This window comes from Labrus bergylta, chromosome 21 (assembly GCF_963930695.1).
Source record: "Labrus bergylta chromosome 21, fLabBer1.1, whole genome shotgun sequence".
In the NCBI taxonomy this organism is placed as follows: Eukaryota; Metazoa; Chordata; class Actinopteri; order Labriformes; family Labridae; genus Labrus; species Labrus bergylta.
In genome coordinates this window covers 4,967,006-4,987,674 of record NC_089215.1, presented here as the reverse complement: position 1 = coordinate 4,987,674, position 20,669 = coordinate 4,967,006, and the positions used below count along the sequence as shown (strand labels likewise).

Below are 20,669 nucleotides of genomic sequence, written 5' to 3'. Positions count from 1 at the left end.
TTTGTGCAATAAAATCAAACCTTAAGGTCGAGTAACGCATCGTCCCAAACAGTCAGCTGCATTTTGTGAACTCGTGAGCTTGCAAGAAAGGTCTTCCAAGAACAACTCCTAAGAACGGACTCCACGAGAACGTAAGTCCATTGTTTGCATTCCTGATATTGAGAAACGGCCAAAAAGTCCAAGAAGAAAATGATTCTGATCCAAGAATGGGTTTTCTTCTATTTGAACAATAAGGCTCATAAAGAACAAAAAGGAAATAAAAGTCAGGCACAAAAAGGTTTTGGTAAAATATATACTTTTTTATTTATTTCTTCATACAAAGAAATCTTATGAATGTTCAGTATTTAATCATCTAGAAACATCTGTTCCATTTTTGCATTGTGTAAAATTAACTCCTTTGATGTACATACCACAAAATACTTGATTTACATTTCTTTTCTCATCTTTGTACATACAGATTTGCTAGACTAAATACATATTATATGCGGGTAAGACAAACATTTCTTAACATTTTTTTAGATCTCGAAACTGGTTGAATAAAACTCAACCATAACCGATGTGGCAGCACGAGGTTAACCCATGGGCGCCTGTTGTTTATTTCAGATTTCCCTTCAGTGACGTGATGCAGTTTCTCCATCAGTTACGGGGAAAATGACAGACTTTCCTTCCAGGGTGTGACACCTTGCTACTAGAGGTCACCATAAATGCTTTGTTAAAATCACACATTGCACTAATGAGAGGAGGGGGGATGAAGGCTTTCTCCACTTCATCGCATAGGCCCCAAAGGTAAAGGATAGCATTGAAACAGAATGCAGTGCAACAAGCCTCCATCTCCCCTGCTATCAACCATTGGTTTGAGGTTAAACCAGGAAGCTGGTTTGAACTGAACAGTTGAATTAGAGTGATTATCTGCTATAAAGACAAAAAACAGGCTAACTGTGTTGGATTGGAAAGTTAAAGAGGCACAACATTTTCTTTACTTCAAAAGAAAGCAGGGACAATCGAATTTAACTTTGAACTGTGACAATCGGATCTCTTTAAAAAAGAAAAAAGGATTTGAGGGGCTTTAGTTGTGAGGATCGGTTGTCTACATTCATTCTGAAGCCCTCCTCTGGATGCTAATTATCCCTCCATATTATCCCTGCGTTTTAGTTAACGGCCACCCAATTGAGCATGCATAGCAAAGCGTAGCAAGGCGTAGCACGGCATAGCACGGACGCCTTCCTGTGCCCTTATTACAGCGTGCCACCCGCTGCAGAGACACGGGGCAGCACGGCAAAGAATCATAGCCACGCATTTTCTCTCTCTTGCATATCAAGAATTCAAGTAGAAAGACGAAAAAAAAAAAACAAAGAAGCAATGCAGGGGAGAAAGGGTTGAGATAGAGATTCAAGCTGTGTGAAACATGATAGCAACCCAAAGGTTTTTTTTTTCTTTTTTTTGGCAATAAAGAGAGAGTTGAGATCTGCTGTGGAGAGATGAGATGTGTGAGGATGAGGAGAGTGAATAAGGCATAAAGTATATCGGCCATGGAAGATGGCACATGAGTTTTTTTATTTTTTTTTCCCCCGACGATCACCGGGATGGTTAGACACTAAAACCTCGCCTGAGGCTGATCTTGCTGTGCTCAGAGTTGCTCCACAAAAAACCTTTCCTGTCCCTTTCATGTCTTTAGTCTAGGATCTAAGACGTGGTATCTGTTTGAAGAGGAGCGATTTCAATGAGGCGACGTCTTGGCTCTGTTTTCTGTCATCTTTTCGATCTTTATCCTCCGACAGATATCTCTGTGCGACCTCATGCAAAGATTTTCCATTTTACCGTGAAAACAAGTCACCCCCCCCCCACCCACCCCCCGCTCTCCTCAACAAATCAAATGCCTCTCAAGGAAATTTGATTGAGACTCTGTGTGACCTTTGAACCAAGCAGATAGGGCAGGAGCCTGGCTCTCAGCCAACAACCGCTACTAATGGGGAGTAAGAGAGCGGAGGCTCGATCGATCTGCCCGCTACCTTTACCCGATTAGCATAATGTTAACATGGGCCCTTATGCAGTCCAAGATGGGATTTACCGTTTGATGGATGGGCCATTCATTAGAGCAGGCAGCAGGAGCACTGAGAATGAAAGGGCAGCTGTATACTTTAAGCATGAGTGACACAATGAGGATCAATTAGGCCTATTGATCAAGCTGTTATTGAGTGGAAAGGGACGCAAGATCTGTAGCTCAGGCCAATGAAAGTGTAGGAAAATTGGATTGTAGAAAACTTAGTAAGGACGATGATGCATATATAATGAGGATGTTCATGACAAGGTTATCTCCACTTCTCTGTGAGCACTCCGTACCCGTAATTTGGTGCTTTTTTACACTTTCCACCCTTAATTCTACTCTATTCGTCGCTGATTATTCGCATAACCAAGCACCGATAAATCCACTGAGTTTACAGGACCATGAGGGAGAAGCGAGAGAGTTCATAATAAAAATGAGGAATGTTAAAAAAAAACAACATGTGGGGTTGATGTTATGTACAAACATGGTTAGGCAGCTTAGTGAATTAATTGCTTAGAAATAAAAATAAATTATTATAAAATAGATTTCTGTACATTTTACATATATATAGCAATATCTCAACATCTTGCCATTAAATCACAGAAGACAAAAAATAACTTCTCAACAAATTAACAAAAACAAACAAAAAAAAAAAAAAAGTCTCTTGTCACTTCACATCAATCCCAACCAAAGTTATGTCCTGTCATCTGGTAGAACTTCATGTTGAAGGGCCTGTAGAAGTCCCGTAGCCTCTGGACCACCTCAGGATCAATGTTCGGGTGGGTCCGCCCTTTGGTTTTGCCCAGGCAGTGAGGCTTGCTGCTGCCCTCGGCCTTCTTGAGACACGGGAAACCCTTGGTCTGGTTGAAGTAAAAGTGTTTGTCCGTGATGATCCTCTTGAGCCCCAGGAAGTCCTGCACGCGGCCCAGCTCTCCGGCCGGGTCGCTGATCAGACGCTCGCCGCTCACGAACAGGATCTGGTCCATGGGGAAGTACTGCAGCCAGTTGTCCAGGTGCTTGGCGTAGATGCCGATCTGGACGGCGCTCCACGAGGTGTCGATGAGCCCTGTAGTCCTGTTTTTGAAGGTTAGGCTCTCAAAAGAGGGAATGTCAGGCTTCTTGGACAGAGTCTGTGTGTAGTCTGAGATAGCCCTGGTGACCGGGTCCCTCACCACCACGATCAGCTTAGTGTCCCGGGACATGGCGGAGATCCTGGCTGGAGCCTCCCTGGTCACAAAGTAGCTGGGGGTTTTCTCCATGGTGATCTGCCCCTCCAGAGTCTTGGGCATTAGATCCCTGCAGAAGAAAAAAAAATGAGGAGGTTAGAAAGAGGGTAAGGTGGAGAAAGTCTTGCATAATGTAATCAAGTTGATGGAGTGTACAGTGCTCTGTAATCAATGACTCACTGAGCCTGTTTAGCTTTATTATAGGGCTCTGAAAGCCTATTAGTGCAGGCAGCTCTCCAACATCAACATGCTCACTCACTCATCAGATATCTCACTCCTGACAGAAAACAGAAATCCCTTTTTATTTACAACCTAATCAAACAAAGGGAAACATTTACAGAAATTTCTTACCATGATGGACCCTGACTTATCCATATTAGGGATTACGTTAAGAATTCCCCACCTCTGCTCAGACTCCTGAATACTACACTGTTCAAATCCAGCTTTGCAGCTCTGTAACCTCCTCCAGCCATAAAGCCCATTCATCCATCTATCATTTATTTTTAAACTTGGCTCAGTACATCTGTGAATTCCGTAATCTGATTCCTCTTCTACATATGTGCTCATCTTTTTTCAGTCCTCACATCTGGATCTAAGAATCCAAACTGGTACTACCTAATCAAAATTCAGCCTCTGCCTTTGTACTACTGAATAAATAAAAACTATGTCTGCTATGCTGAATCAGGCATCGCCATGCCACCATGCCCCGCCCCCAATCCAGCCCACATAAATTTAAAAAAAAAAAAGCTTTGCTGAAAGAAGATGAGGCTTGTTTCAGAAAGGGAATCTGGTTTTTGACAAGAGTGGGTTTGGTTTTGGTTGAGGGCTGTCTGTTGAGCTCTACACAGATATGTTACATGCAAACATATAATCAAGAGGTACTTGAGAACAACTGGGTTTTAAAGGGAAAGTGAACGCACTCGGCTCTCTCAGCATTAGGTTTCAGAGTTGGTGGCCAGCCGCAGAGTCTAGTCTAGATAAAATTCTGACAGTATAAAAGAAGTGGATAAAGCACAGTGACTAAACCAATTGGTTGACTTCCTTATTTCAAGCATCAAATTTAGCATTTTGGTCTTATTATATTTGGAAAGGACCAAATTTGGAAAAGACCATATTTGGAAAATTGTTAGCATCTTTCCTGGTTAATAGGCTAGCCTGGTAGCACCTTATCAATTACATGTGGCCATGTCTTCAAGAACATCCAACTTTATTTTCAACTTCATTTAGATTTAAAAAAAAATCTACTCAAACATTTACTGAGAGTGCAGATTGTGGACTGGAATCACCAACAGCTCAAACATTACACACAAGTAAATTCCGCTTTGTGACAGAGAGAGTCGACTCAAAAAAGACACTCAAGAACCACCAACACCGATAACCAAAAACAACAAATAAGCAATTAAAATCACCCAACTGTTGAAAAAAAAAACAAAAGACAGGCGAGATAAGAGGACACTGGTCTATCAGGGAGAACACACTCTCACAGATAAGACTCATGTTAGCCTGTTGTATCCTGAACCTTGCCTCTGTTGTTACTACAGGGGCACTGATACAGCATTGTCCACCCCATTCAAACACTGTGTAATCCTACACCGAGTACTTAAACACTGAGAAAGGTAAGAAAGAAAACTACAATGTCAATCCTATTCTGTACAACCAGAAGTCTGTAATACTCAATTCATCCCAAGAGCTTCAGCCATTCCCTCAGCTATATTATCTAAAAGCTGAAATCTAGTTCACGTCCATCTACCTCATGGCTAATTCATGTAACATCAGCTCTCCATCTAGGCCCACATTTGTGCGCAAGAAGAAGGGAATGGTGAGATAGAAGAGAAAATACCCAGGGTAACATCAGGTAACCAATAAAACGCCTCATGGAAATGGTGTTGGCAGATTTGTGTAATCCTAATGCAGTGCCAGTGATCTAATTATGATAATATCTTCCCTGATTGCTGACACATCAGAAGGGTGAACGCAGTCCGGGGCCCAAGCTCATTAATAGAGTGTTGAAAACCAAAACAGATACAGCATGTGGTTTAATGCAAGAGCCTGACTGATCTTTCCAGCAGCAGAAAAAACATTTCTGGAGATATAAATGCAAACAACATGCTATCAGCAAACGCACATCAATTTCTTTTGCCACAACTTTAAACTGCAAATACAACAGCTCTTGGATACTTCAAGGAATACATGAACCGAACATGCTTGGGGTAAGACTGCACGCTATTTCGTCATTCTCGCCGTGCACAATGGCGACAGTGCCTGCAAGCGTTTTTTTGTCATTCCTTGTGCTAACATACAAAAAGAGTCCAGGGCCGACACAGAAGAGGCAAATGGCTTCCCGTCTAATCCGATTTCAAAATGACAATGCGGCGCGGAGATAGGGAGGAGGGCCCTGAGTTACAATGTGCATAGTGATAGATTATGCTGATCCAAGCTCGGGGAATCCTTGAGTGTTGGGGGTTGGAGGAGCGTAAAAAAAAAAAAAAAAACAGCGAGATGGTTGGATAGCGAGGGAAAAAAGAAAGTGGTGAGGAATCCTTTAAAAAGGCGCCAAATTTGCAAGAAGAGACCCCCCCGCCCCTATTAAAAAAAAAAATCTCCACCTCTGACTTGGCCCACTCTTTCTGCAATAGAAGAGACAGAAAATGGGAACAGAGGAAGGGAATTTTAGTGGGACAAGTAGCTCTTAGAGAAACAATGCCTATTATGCTCCTTTTTGATTTATGAGGTGCTGCTTTCAAAGATTCCGTCAGCAAACAGGCAATTCTGTGACACCGGGCTCTTCTTTTTTCCTGCTTTTCTTTGAAAGTGAGCCATTGTCCCTGGGCGTGAGGGGTGAGCAGGGCAGTGGTCAGGGCACTGGGGGCGGGGTAGAGAGGGGGGCAGATAGAGGAGAAGGAGGGGGTTGCTTATCAAGGGCTGAGTGGAGCTTCTCAACCTCAAGTAAGAGAGGCCTTTTGGAGGGCTCTTAAGTGGAACGTGTGCCAAAATTGCCCTGCAAACAACCCCCCGTTTCCCTTAGATACCAAGAACTCCAATGACTTTTGGTTACAGGGATTGAAAAAAAAAAAAAGTTACTAAGCAACTTGATCGCGGATATCTTTAGCGCAAAACTTTGCTACTGTTTGCGAGTGCTTACAGCTTCCCCTTTTTTCTCTCTCTCTGTCTCTCTGCACCTTTGTCCATTGAGAATATCCCCAAGTTTAAAGACATGCCAAAAACAACGATAAGACACAAAGCAGAAGCCCTTGTCACATGACAGCATCAAACAGGGGGGCCCAGCGGAGTGGCCTTTTGGCCTGTGCTTTAAAGAGCCCTCATCCCGCTGGAGATAAACAGCAGACAGGAAAAAAGGGGTTATTTCTGTCTGATGCTTCTGCCTCCCCTCCTGTCATGTTTGATTTGATGATAACGGGCTGCCACGGTGCCGTCTGTGTCTCAGCATCCCTCACAAAATGACTAGTTTGCTAAAGAGACAAAAGGGAAAGAGCTATTTGGCATGTGCCGGTCGATTTCTCTGTTCGATACAAATGGTGCTCAATTGTCTCGCATGTCTGGAGGTTGAAAGCATTTGAATCTCAAACTAGGGTTGGTTTATTTGACTACAGACAAATCAGGAGGCATTTTGTATCTACGAGGAGAAGGGAGGGAGGGTGTGGCCTTACTCTTCCGGGCATTCAAAGCTAAACATGTGTGGTCTCTTAAGGCTTGAGTGTACACCTCCCATAGGGAAGTTACAAAGTGCAAAACAAGAGTGTAGACCAAACAAGCAGAGTCTGAATTAACCAAGATTAAGTCAAATAAATCGGTTGCATTTTGGGGAATCAGTTCTTTAATGTGCTGACTTTTTCTTTACATCAAACCACACCGTACCCCTCACCCCCCCCAGCATCCTTTCCATTGATCGTCAAGGGTTCCCTCGACCCCTTGACGACCAGGCCTTGAGGTCCGATAGCAAAGTGACACTTCACAAGTGAGAAGAAGGAGAGGGAGGAAATGAGTGAAGTAGTACTGAAAGAGTCCCTTTCTTTTCCGAGAGGCCTCTTCACTGAAACCCTTCACATGAAACCAGCGTGGTGGACGTACAAGCGTTTGCGGGAAACACAAAGAAACATCTTTATTCCTCAATCGGACGATCTCGACAAGCGCTTGTTCCTTCACAGTTGAACGTGTTCTCAATTTGGTCTTTTACCATTAGAGACAACAAGCTACAGTGTTTTTTTTAGCACACATGCATTATGTTACGTACAACAAAGTGACGCTTCCCTTGTGCCTTTGAAACTCTATGGAGGGGATGATAGATGGAACATGCAAATTTGGAAGGGCTCGTTGCATGAATTCATGGATGATGCGCTCGTAAATATAGAGTTTTCATCAACAAATAAGTGTTCATTATCAGTTCCCTCATGTAACTTTCAGCTCCCGGTGGGAAAAGCCTACATGCTATGAAATACAACTAAAGAGAGCATCGTGTTTATGTAACACACTCAATCAGGCTACAACAAGGGAAGGAGTCTTGCACGCCGCTACTGGCCCGCTGAATATTTTCAAAGTAGCACTTACGGAAGCCAGACATTTTGAAATATACTCCAATATGCCTGGAGTCTGACATTATATTTAACCACAGTGCATGGCTTTGGCTGTAAATTAAAGAATAGAGAGGATGGTTTATAGCACAGAGAGGGAGACGAGCTCCGGCTGGGCTCCCAGAAGCTTCGTCTGCTTTCTCTGTCAAGCACTTGGAGTGGAGGCCAGGTGTTAGAATGTGGCCACTTAGAGGTTCCTGACAGTTCATTTCCTGTGCGAGAAGAGTCAGGGATTAAACATTAGATCTTACAGGAGTGTGTTCAGTTTTTTTTTTATGGCTTGTACGTCTGGTTTTGTCTGGATACTTGTTTTGGCACCAAAAAGTGTCGGTATACATTCGCACCTGTTGTTGAGAAAGTCTCCATTTCTACAACATCCGTCACACCTTCTTGTAACTTCATACCGACAACTCGCCGGGCGCTGAACCCAAAGTGATGCTTCGGCTTCGTCAGCCTGATATCAGAGTCATTTGTCAGCGCTCGTCCGAAGGTCTGCGGTTTCAAATTAACAGGCTTCATTGAATAATGGTGTCACTGGAAACTCGGGGAAGGTGGCTGAGTGGAAGCCCCTCCGAATCATCCGTCTGCTGGAAGTATTAATAATGCAGGCTGGCCTAGTATCACACAGTCAGACCTGGATGGAAGGGGGCCATGAATGGGATGGTGGGGTCTTTTAGAAAGGGAGCTGAGAGGGCTTTTGCCAATGAAGCCAGTTGATACAAATGGTTCCAAAAACAAGGACTATACAAGCTTTGATAAGAACATTTCTACTAGCAAGAGGGAAAAGAAGGGAGTCCAGGGGGAAACGGTCAATGACTGCGCAACAGGATCGGAGGTGAAAGTTGAATGAAGGAGCTATCCAGCTTATCCAGAACAACATATTCTTCAGTGCAATTCTTGCGTCTTGCTCCGTGACACTTTGACACCGACTGCCCTGTGCTGGACTCTCTAATCTGGTTGATAAATGCAGCTCCCAGACCCTTAACTCCATCAAGAAGTTGCGGCCATGTCAGAGCAGCCTGGGAATCCACTGACCCTCCATGTATACAAAGCAGTTAACCCCACGAAGGCAACCCCGTCCATCCATCCATCATTTTTTTTTTTTTCCCCAACCAGAATCAGGGAGTCAAAGCTTTTCCAGAGTGTTGCATTTTTTATCTCAGAGTCTACTACTACAGTGCGAGTGTGTGTTTAAAAAAAAAAAAAAAAGAGTGTGTAGGAGAAGGGAGAGTGAATGACGGCGAGAATGTGAGTCCGAATAGATGGAGAAAGGGGGAGTCAGGGTTGCGGTCACAGACCATCTAAACTGGTTTTGGGCTCATACCCAGCCTGGTTTTGGAGGCAACATCAGACGGTAGTGGAGTAGAATAAATAAATAGAGACCTAACCACCACATATAATGTCATGGACTACATGTCAGACACCCCAACAGCATGTTACCACAGCTTCACAGACTCCCCCCCACCCTGTCATGTCTTCAAAATACTTAACTGAGGCCGAGACATACTTCTCTTTTACCATTGTGGTCACATTGTGATGGGCAGCATTGCACAGGCGTGACAAGCACAAATTATTCAATTCAATAAGTAACTATCATTTTTCCCCAACTCGGAAAATCTGTTTTTAAGTATTTCTGTTGCTACTTGGCACCTTCGGCAAACAACGCAGGAATGTGTGGTGCCATGAGGGCCCTGGATGGAACCACATCGGCCTGTGGCCATAGGCGGCTGCCTGGAATTACCGAGTGTTAATAACCCTGCAGTGAAGCGAGGGAGCCCACCATGTGGTATAAATAAAACAGAGGAGTTGGTGAAAGGGATGGCGGAGGCTGGAAAAGAAGAAATACCTCCTCCCCTCGACTTCTTTTCCCCCCTCATGAATGCGCAACAGCTTACAGAAGTGTCTTTTTCTTTTCTTCCTGCTTGCAAGAATTCCACCCCCGCACCCCCCTCAAAAAAAAAACAAAAAAAAACATAATTTTCCTGGCTTACAAGGAGGTGAAAGACGTCTTTGTTTTGGTTACACTTAACACAACGTCTTACCACTTTGTTTGACATGCGATACAAGATGAGTCACCTGAAACCGCCGCAACAATCGGGCTACCCCATTGTGTGTTCGTCAGCGGCCAAACACTCGACAAACTCTCACACAAAAAAAAGAACTCTGTGAAATCCACCATTGGAGGTACAACCCCAGAATTTGTTTAGCTCTAGTAATCCCCTTTAATCAGCGTGTTTGTGTTTGCGTTTGTCGTTTGCCGAAGGTGTTAGAGCGACGCTAGGCACACATTCCACTGCTGCATCGGTACCAGGGTGCGACTGACTGACAGCTCTGTCGGAATAAACAGATGAACCGTGAAAAGGATAAAAAAAAAAACAACAAGAGGGCGAACAACAATGAAGGGCTGCAGGTGGAGACATGGCTTGAGTGTGTGTGTGTGTGTGTGTGTGTGTGTGTGTGTGTTAGCATTTCTGGGTGTTTTTGTGTGGCAGTGCAGGCAGACTCAGCCATTCTGACTGATTTCCTGACACTTGACATGCACCAAGAGGCACATGGCTCCTTGATCTAGCTACAGCAAAGATGAATAAAAGATGAAACAGACTCCAGAAGAACATAGATGCCACCGCCCCCACTCCCTAGACGCACACACAGTCTCACACTAACACACACACACACACACACACACACTGAGCGAGCGAGCTACTTTGCATCCTGTTTGAATTGGCTGTCAACCGTAACAGCCTGCACACCTTTTTGAAGACAGGTGAACTACAAAGTGTGTGTGAGAGAAAGAGGGGATTTCCTCTCTACTGTATGTCACTCAGTGAGCACAAAACCATCTTCCTGTGTGTGTGGAGACTATTATTTCGCTTCCATTAATCACACTGCAGCTGTTGGCGCAGGTTAATGGTTTACAAATTCCTGAAGGCAGCCTGCCTCCCGGGCTAACCTATAATTAGCCAAATTGAGTGAGGATAGCGCCAGTCATGACAATTAACCTGGAGATGGAAAGAGTGGCAGCTGAGATCCTCAGGCAAATCCTCGGGTTTTCTTTGGATTTCAGCCGAGATGTTGTCTGGCACAACATCCCAGCGCACCTCGAAGACAATATAATGATTGTTAAGAGACAGTTTTAACCATTTCTGATACGAGGTTCTGCCAAAAAAAAAAGGCAGACATGGGAGGTAGACGTTCAGGCTAAGGTTTTTGTGGTTTTGTGGATCACGATGACAAATGTTTTCACCCCTCCGCTGTATCTCTATCAGCAAGCCTCTCGGTTAGAAGTGAAACAGGATCTGCTCTAACTCTGTGCCAGCTATGTTGTAAAAAAAAAAAAAAAGGAGTCAAAACAGAAAAATGGAGCGCAGGCTCAAAAAGAATGATATTTGAGAAAAGCTAGCTTAATGCTATATGTCAGCCCTTGGCTTGCAGACGATGTATGTTTTCATAAATCCTTTCAACAGCTAAATTAAGTGTTTCTCCTCGACAGTGCACATCCAGAGGTGGAAAGTTCTCACAAACCTCTGCCAAAAATCGTACTGTCCTCCAGGATTGTTGTTATTGAATTATTAAAGAATTTTTCTGTCTGATTTTGGAATTACTTCAAAATAAAAGCACAAATCACAGAGTTTCTCCACATTCCTTCTATATTTCTTTACTTCACCTGGTTGCTCTCTTTGACACCAGATTATTCTCTAAGAATAACGAGATCTGGCCAAAGAAAAGTATCGACAAAGTAAAGAAACAATTCAAATTACGTGGGGGGGAAAAAAAAAAACTGGAAACACACAGACAACCTGCCTCCAAAAGATACTACTGTTAATTTTTTTTAAATGTTTTAAGTAACGACTTCATAACATTTAGAATAATCAAGTAAAAATGTTACCAAGTTCAAACAGTAAGAATACAATGTGTAAAGTAAAGAAAAACTTTCAGAGTAAGTCTGTGATTATGGTAACCAAATTAAAACATTCATGGTAACTTGTGAAAATAATTTAGGATAACCAAAGTTAAATGTTTTGGGTAATTCAAATCGTTCATGGTAGCTTTGTATACCTGTTGAGGGAAGGTTATAGTTAAAAACTTTTAAAAGTTAATACATAACTATGTTTAGGGTAACTAAATAAAGATATTCAATACAAGTGGAAAAGTTCAGAGCGATAATTCAGGTCATAAAGCAAAACTTTTCTAAGTAACAAGGTTAAGATTTTCAGGGTTTTGTAGTTTCTAAAAAATCATGATACTTGGATGTGTTTCCAAGTGTTCACCGTCACAGAAACTCATCAGATGTAGAGTGATGCGTTTGTTTTTCTGCTTCCAAAAGACACACAGCACAGTTTTCCAGGACTGCCTTCTGATTCTGATCAGTTAAAACAAGCGAGAGAGAGAAAAGAAAAAAAAAACTACTCGTGGTGGAAAATAATTGGAAGTGAGCTGAGTTTGGCCAGGTTGTCTTGGAGTTGAAGCTGAAAGTGTTCTTACAGGTTCTTAGGAGAGAGGCAGCCCCGGCATGGCTCGGGGAGTTCATCTAAATGGAGAGAGTGACGAGTGTCGAGCAAGCCGCGGTGCACAGAGACAACTCAGGGCTTCTAATGAGGCTCTGCTCTTTTTACTGCCAGGCTAATGGAAACCTCAGGAGACCTCAGCTACACTCTCTCTCTTTTTTCTGTGTGTGTCCTTTTTTTTTTTTTTTTCTTTCCCAGAGGCAGGCACACTCTCCAGCACCTTAATGGCTACCTCTGGGACTTACTACCTGGGACACATGAAGCCTTGCAGGTCATCACTTTCTCCTCGACTACATTTCCCTTTCTTTGTGAAGCAGTAACGACTTCCCCGACTAACTTCACTTTAACTGGGATAATTAACAAAACCATATTAAGGGTGTTTGTTTCTTCAGCCTCCAGGGGGAACCTTAATAATGTGCTAAAGAGTGTTTATTTAGCAGCAGTGAATGACCGTTAAACTCCAGAGGGAGGACGCCCGGCTCTGTTCTGACTATACATCCAAATTATCACCTTGTTAAAAAGAGGCAAATTCACACGCAGCACAGAGGGAGAGTTTGTGCACCGTTTCCTTCCCTCTGAATCCACTTCATTAAGACTTCTTTATTAGGATTGCGTAGGCCATAGGAAGGCAAAAGACACACTGCAGCATGTGTCACAAGACTGTGTGAGTGAATGAGTCCAAACAATAGTCCACACCTTTTCTTTTCCCCCTTTTCTGTTTGCATCAGCCGTGCGAGTGTTTGAAAGCAAGTTCCTGTCAGGCTTTTATCCTCTGCTCCAGCAGGAGGTTCCTGTCTGTGGCGGCCATATTGTCTTCACCAGCGTGGGTAGAGCTCAGTGGACACCATGAGGAGGTAAAAAGCTGCCACTCCCCCTCTCCACAGGTCTCCCCTTTCACAATTAACCGCTTGTAATTTGGGGGTCAAAGCGGCCTTTTCTCTGTCTCTCCACCCCCCCCCCCCCCCCCCCCCCCCCCTCCCCCCTCTCTGGTCACTCTCTATTTTAGATGAACCATGCAGGCTTAAGCAGTGGAGAGAGAGAGAGAGAGAGAGAGAGAGGGCCTCAGTTTTTTTTTTTTTTTTTACACGCTGACCAGAGGCTTCTCGTGGTCAGCGAGGCCTGCAGCGAGCCCCGCCCAAGATCAGACAAAAACCCGAGCATGACATGTGACACTATTCTTACACCCGGCAGTGAAAGTGCACAGCTGGAGGATGGAGGGAAAAGCAGGGGTTTCAGGAGGGGAGTGAACAGAGAGTGAGGGGGGGGGGGACAGGGGGGGGACAGGGGGGGGACAGGGGGTACCACTGGCAAACGATCCACTCATTTGGAAAGTCAAAAGTCAAAGTTTAGCCAACACAGAGGCACGGTTTCAAACTGTTGGCACAGCGGCTGAGGATTTGAGCGGAGGACGATGTGAACCTGCTGTCAGCTGGACGGTTGGCTGGCCCGGGGGGAGGGGGGGGGGGGGGCGCTCGATCCCTGGAGGAGCCGCGGAGTTCCAGGAATTAAGGGGGAAAAGACCGGAGCGCCAAAGTATCTAATCATCTGATTTCATCTGTGTCCTCGCTAGAACTGTGACTGGGTTAGAGCCACTTAAAGATTCAGCGCTTATTGATCCTGTCACATGTAGAGTTTGGAAATCAAAAACCGAAAAAATCTGAGTAATTTATAGAAAAATCAGTCGGCTTTTAAAAACTGAAGTCATGCTAATGTTTAGTGCAAAGGAGCGGCTGTAAAAATCCCCCGTGGGGCTTGTAGCGTCCAGCAGCTTTCTGTAGGCCTGCAGATGGTCAGCACACACACTCCTGTCAGCGAGCAGACGTGGGTCTGACCCCAGTCAAAGACCCTTTACCCAGCTCTGCACATTACCTCCAATCAGGCCTGACCAATCAATACCAGAGAAAGTCCCAGAGGAGCTCGGGGAGCTGCAGCGACATCAGAGTGTGAGTGTTTCATTCTTTTGTGACTGCAGATAAAAAAAAAAAAAAAACTATTTGTGGAGTCACAGCTGAGCCGGCCTCTCTTCTTCTTTATCTGACACAACACCCTCAGTGTATGCAAACATCAGCACGCTGTGTTTTTTGGTTGCCTTTGACTGCAGCTTCTATAGAACCAGGTGGCTCCTTTTTTTTTTTTTTTGGCAGCACAGAGGAAGAGGAAGAAGGGCGAGGTCAGTGGACGGGTCACCTACGTGGAAAATAGGAGCAACCCCTGCAGCGAGCAGATAAAGGGACGTGCACCCATCCAGAACTTGTCCCTGACGGGGCGAGAGGCTGCAGCCTGGCTCCACAGGGGGGTGGGGGGGGGAAGCAGCCTTTAGATACCAGCTTTCAAACCAAGCAGACTGTTCTTATAGTGGAACATGGATTTTTTTTGATTTTTTTTTTTTAAAGGGAGCCCCCTTTTTTTTTTTTCAACAAAGCTCCACTTGTCCTTCTTGTGTGTCTTTACTGACGCCTGTTCACCTCCACGGCGTTTTATCACGGCCTCCACACAAAAGGTTGACCGTAGAGACACATCCTGCCCAGACACGGCGCCGATTCAATCCCAGCAGTCTCTCTCTCTCTACGGCGACTGAAGCCTAACCTTTGATCGCAGACCACATCACATACGGACTGATGATTATATAGGTCGGTATGTTGCTGCCTTTAACTTGTACAGTTCATTATCAGAACAGTAAAAACAAAAAAAACAAAAAATAAATTGGGAGAAGAAGAAACTTTGAAAATGTCCGCTCATCAAATATCTGGAGAGTTCTTCACAATATGACAAATAAACAAAGTGTAACACAAGCAACCCATATGTTTTTCAGCTCCTCGTTTAATGCTAAAGTCGCTCTGAGGGAGGAGGAGCAGCAGCGTCGACACTGCCGGGGCCCTGACAGCGAGCACAGAGCGGAGCCCGCGACACGACAGCAAAACCACACAACAGTAATTACATATCAAAGCCCCTTCATAGCCAATAGCACTAAATGGAATATGAACAGAGCGACGCGCACCGCAGACTGACAGCACGGGATGGAGACTGCAGTCAACAAGAGTTAGGAGTAAATAAAACACCTCTCGCTTATGAAGTCTGCACCCAGGGGTGGAGAACTTTAAACTAACTGCATGACTCACAGAGACGTGACATCATCACTCAGACGAGCTGCATTATGGAGAAATACATACATTAAGAATGTGAAGACAGGAGGGCAGTGTGGACTCAGAGACTGTTAGAGGCGATCTTTGGAGAACGGTTAACGTATTTAAAATCATAGAAAAACTCCAAAGCACTTCTACTCTCTCGAGCTCATTTCAGCACGAGGCCTTCAGCATGAAGTCTAAAAGTCTTAAATCACACATTTAACTTTGAAACTACACTTAAGGGACTCACTTTTTAAATCTTCAGAAATAGTCAAATCACTGCCAGATTCTTTAAAAGTTTTCATTCCTTGTTTCAAAACTCCTTAACTTTAGATTTTGTAGTTTGTACACTCGGTCTAAACTGTCTTCTGTTTGTTTGTTTAACTGATTTTTCTTGTCTTTTATTCCATCTTTAAACTTCTTTAAAAATTGCAAAAGTCATAGTGCTGAAAGTGACTTGTCGTTTTTTGTGTGTGGACTATACTTGATTTTTTTTACTTAATTTTTTGTTGTTGATTCACCACTTTATCACCGTGTTTGAAAACTCTTCTTTCTGCCCTTTACACCTTCTCTCCCCCTAGTTTAAAGTCACTTTAATACTTTTGAAACATGTTTAAAAAATGTGCCTGTTACAAAATCTCTAATGGCACAAATACCAGATAACTTCATTTGTTTTTTTGCTAAAAAGATTTTTTTTTTTAAATGCTCACACTGCTGTCCCTGACCTCTGACAGATACTGCTTATGAGCTTTTAACCCTTTCAGGACTCAACTCATTGATTTTAAACGTTTCATAGAATCATTAACTCAGAACTGTCTGATAGTCGACTTTCACCACACAGGTGCAAACACAAAACGAGAAATAATGAACCCGTGTTCCTGTTCGCACCGTCCCACTGAGCCCTGACTCTCTTTTAATGTGTGTGTGTGTGTGTGTGTGTGTGTGTGTGTTCCTCGGGGCCGGGTCATGCATGACCTCACTGGGAAAATGTGTACCTCCTGATACAAGGACCCCTCGGTCAAAAGCATGAATCATGTGTTTGTCTTTGGCAACAAATAAAAAACTGTCAAAGTACATCAGAAATCCACAATAAGACTTGTTATCGCCACCGCCATTCAATTTGAAACTTTCTCTCCCCCCCCCCCCTCAACCCCACCCCCTCATAAAAGTCCTTTTCTGCTCGCTCTATGGGCGCATTTACTTGGTGGAATTCCGCCTCTAAATGTGCGTCGAGGGGAAAGATGGTGCAAGCTCGTTACAAAAGTGGATGGCCAAGAGAGAGAGAGAGAGAGAGATTGAGCAAATGAACAAACATGAGGGGGAATTGCTCAACTTAAAAACACACACACACACACACACACACAGACATGTCTGTAACCGCCTCCGTATACGACCCTCGCTGTGATCAGATCATATTCCCACAGAATAGATTTCAATGCCACGCAATTTTGCCTCCGTCTGGAACATTTCAGCTCCCTCTCTCTCTCCTAATGGGAAACTTTGGAAGATCAGCGATGAATGATGTATGCTCTCTTTTTTCTAAAGGTGCATCTTCCCCTCAGGATAAAATAAAAATCACTACTTCTCTTCCACCGCTTGCATCAACTGGTTTTTCCCCCCCCCCACAGAAACAAACATTTTTCTTTGCAGAAACTCATCCATTAAAGAAGTTTTCACGGTTTTAAAACACGTCTCTAAAAGCACTTCCATGAGAGAGAAAACTCTTCAATGGATTTCACACTCTTTAGATATCCCGTCGCAGCATATCATTCCTCATATCAGAAACATTATCTGGAGCTGCACACCGCTGAAGTGAGTGGGAAATTAAATCAAAGCTCCACAATTGTTTCTTTTTTTAGTCGTGCTGTATGCGTGTGTGTGTGTGTGTGTGTGTGTGTGTGTGTGTGTGTGTGTGTGTGTGTGTGTGAAACCAAGCACATGAGGTTATTTCTCTGGCCCCAGCAGGAAAAGAGTAAAAATGAAAGACAATCTGCTCCCACTCTATCTCAGCAGAAAAACCTTGAGTCATGACTGGAGATGTATTAGATTTCACGGCCTAAGAAGTAGCAGACAGCAACTTTTCCACGACTCCCCCCCCCCCCCTCCCCCCACCACCACCATCCAAAAAAGTTAGTTAAATACCAGAAACAAAAAAAAAGGACTGAGTATGGGCCTGAAGATAAATCTGTGTTTCTCTCAGAGCCAGCACAGGGGAAAGTTTGCCCAAATGAAGGAGCAGTGTCTTTAATCTGAACACTGCCAACACTTGCCTCCCCCCACTCGCCTCTTCTGTTTCCCTCTGCTGAACATTGTTGAGCCTCTCTTCTGCCGGGTTTTGCATATTTAATGAGTAGAAAAAAAAACTGCACTGAATTTCAAACCCCCTTTTTTATTTTTTATTTATTTAATCATCCGTCAGAAGATGTTTCCCTAATTTCCCCACATTAGACTCAACTTTTTTGAAACTCGCACAAAACTTCAGCGAGCTAAAAAAAACAAACTTTGATATTTGAGAGTTTTATTGGAGGAAAAATCTCCAGAAATGTGAAAATAATTACAGAGAATTTCAGTGGGATTCCAGTCAGTAGCAAATCAATAAATTGATCGAGTCATTCATTTAAAGATATAAACTAACCCCCTTTTTTTTGTTTGTGGGTCACAATACGATCATTAGCAGTCTGATCTAACACTCATATTCATCTGATATAATTATTATTAGGCTTCTCAAACACATTTTGAAAAGTGAAGCCAGGATTCAAAACGTCTTTAAAATAACACATGGAAGTATCAAAGGCTTATAACAGCTTCAGAGCTCCTTGTATGAACACTGTGTGATGTAAATAACGAGTTTGTAAACCTCTGAAGACTTTAAACTGTTTTTATTGCAGGATTTGTTCTAAGAAGGATCCTCACTTTGTCTTGCAGATGCAGTTTTTTTTTTTTTGCAGCGTGGGCAGTAAGGCCCGTGGAGCCCATTCACATGACAATGATCCACACGGGTTAAACCCACTCAGCTCTATAGACACTATTAGCTCTTTAGATTCTCAACATTTCAGAAAGAGCAGGGTGGAGATTCTCGCACATTTGGATCTTCTTACATTGGGATTTGGCAGATTTGTTACAAACTTGTTTTTTTTTGTCCACGTCAACTCTTAAACTCTACACGACGTTGTGTCAAAGTTGAAACCGTGATTTTGTGATCACTTTGTCCCACACAGGCGCTCACCACAATCTAACAATGGCTCATTCAGCACAAGTCCAAACAACACCAGCAGCTGCTCCACATAACAAAACAAACAAAAAAAATCAGAAATCAGTTTTAACATAAAATGAAAAACTGCTGAATTTAAAATGTTTCACTCTGCTGATCGTCACCGTGAAGGTGCAATGTTGCACTGCGTCCAATAGAGATCACTGCACGTCGCAGAAACAGAGCAGCCCTCACTGTGTGTGATCACCGGGAAACACTCAGTGTCACAAAGACTCCTCTCTTTTAATTACTAATATATGACTGCAATCAGATCCCTTCAATTAACTAATAAAGGCTCATTAAGGAGGCGTCATCAGCCGGGTGTGTAAACAGACAGAAACACTGAATCACTTGTCACCGTGTTTATTTGAAGGAACAGGCTCCGTTTGCAATAATCTCCAAGTTTAGTCAATAATCACTGAAGGGGGGGAATGTTTTTTTTTTTTTTTTTTTAATTAGGAAATATTAATTAGCCTTATGTTGAAATTGTTGTTCTCGTGAAGCAGTTTGCAGAGAGTCAGTGGGTTAATCCCACGATGAAGGAATTCATAAAGAAATCTATAAATTCTTTAAAATGACAGCAAATAAACTCAAATTAATTTAAAAAAAAAAAGTGTATTTTCCCCCCTCGATAAATATCGCAGTGATCGATAAAATCATTCTCCTTCATCTGCGTCTCATCGCCAACTCTCCAACAAATCTATTTTATTAAGACGCCTTATAATAACTCACGTCTTCACATTTTGTTTTCTCAACAAATTGAATTATCCTCCACATGTGTTAGGCATGAAATAAGTTGTTTATTTACCTGTACCACTCCAGTCCGTTGTCATAGTTTCGGTCGAAGAAGTGCGGCTCCGCTCCCACGGCCCTGATGTCCGGATGAACCCGGAGAAACTCCAGCAGGGCCCGGGTCCCCCCTTTCTTCACCCCGATGATGATCGCCTGCGGCAGCTTCTTGCTCCCGGAGCCGTTGGAGAAGCTGGACATGGCGCTGGGCTCCGGGGCTCTCTGCTGCTCGCCCCGCAGGTCGTCCCGCATCTCCTCCCAGTCCGTGTCCAGCTCGTTATTGAGCAGGTCCCTGGACGCGGCGGTCCTGATGGACGGCTCCTCGTAGTCGCTCTCTATATCCTCCCACGGCTGCGGCTTCGCGAGCAGTCTGGACACCAGGTCCGTCCTGCCGCTCTCTGTCCTCTTACCCAGCCCGGAACCGGTCTCCTTGCCCCGGTAACCGTCCACCACCAAACTGGGCATGGTGGAGCAGTAGCCCACGCAGGAGTACAGCATGTAAACCCAGATGAAAAACATGATGCTGAGGAGGAGTAGTTTCTTCTTCACGGGGCTGGACCAGGGGGCATACAGGCTGTGACAAACCGGGCTATATTCCATAAGCCTGTCGGTTAAAAATCATCTCCCAGCGGCGCATGTCGCCCGACTCACTCCGGGTGGCACCTCGGCAATCCCCGCAGAATGAAACACATGCTCACCTGACGCGTAAAAATAAATACAAAATGACAAATAAAAACAACAAAAAACTACTCTAAATAAACCCGAGAAGCATCATACATCCAGGAATGAAAAGGCATGGAGGACTTTTCAGTCATATTTGTCGCTTAAAAGTGGGAAATGTGCAGCACGGTGCGGCTCCGGGCTCATCTCAGGTTTGTTAAAGCTGCCGCTGGAGCACGGGACCTTATACAGACACACGCGCGGGAGTGACGGCAGCAGCAGCCAATAGCAGCACGGAGAGTTAATGTGTTGATAGAAGCCGACCAATCAGAGGCAGAAGTGGGCGGTCCCGGCCGTGGGAGCCTCAGTGTGCTGAGAGTTTGGAAAACTTTTCTTATGAGGCGAAGAAGCCAATTAAGCCGCGTTTCTAGAGTCGCTGTCAAATCGTTCAAAGCACTTTAGACGACTTTAACTGATTGTA

The 20,669-nt window shown here is 43.9% G+C and overlaps 1 protein-coding gene across 1 annotated transcript; it reads right to left on the bottom strand.

The window, feature by feature from the left end:
* Positions 1-278: 278 nt before the first annotated feature.
* hs3st3b1b (heparan sulfate (glucosamine) 3-O-sulfotransferase 3B1b) lies at positions 279-20,388 on the bottom strand. Its single transcript, XM_020630858.3, has 2 exons — positions 19,548-20,388; positions 279-3,340 (listed from the first exon to the last, which is right to left on the bottom strand). The coding sequence occupies exons 1-2, from the start codon at positions 20,126-20,128 to the stop codon at positions 2,722-2,724; spliced, it is 1,200 nt and encodes a 399-aa protein (XP_020486514.1). The 5' UTR covers positions 20,129-20,388; the 3' UTR covers positions 279-2,721.
* Between the last annotated feature and the right edge of the window lie 281 nt (positions 20,389-20,669).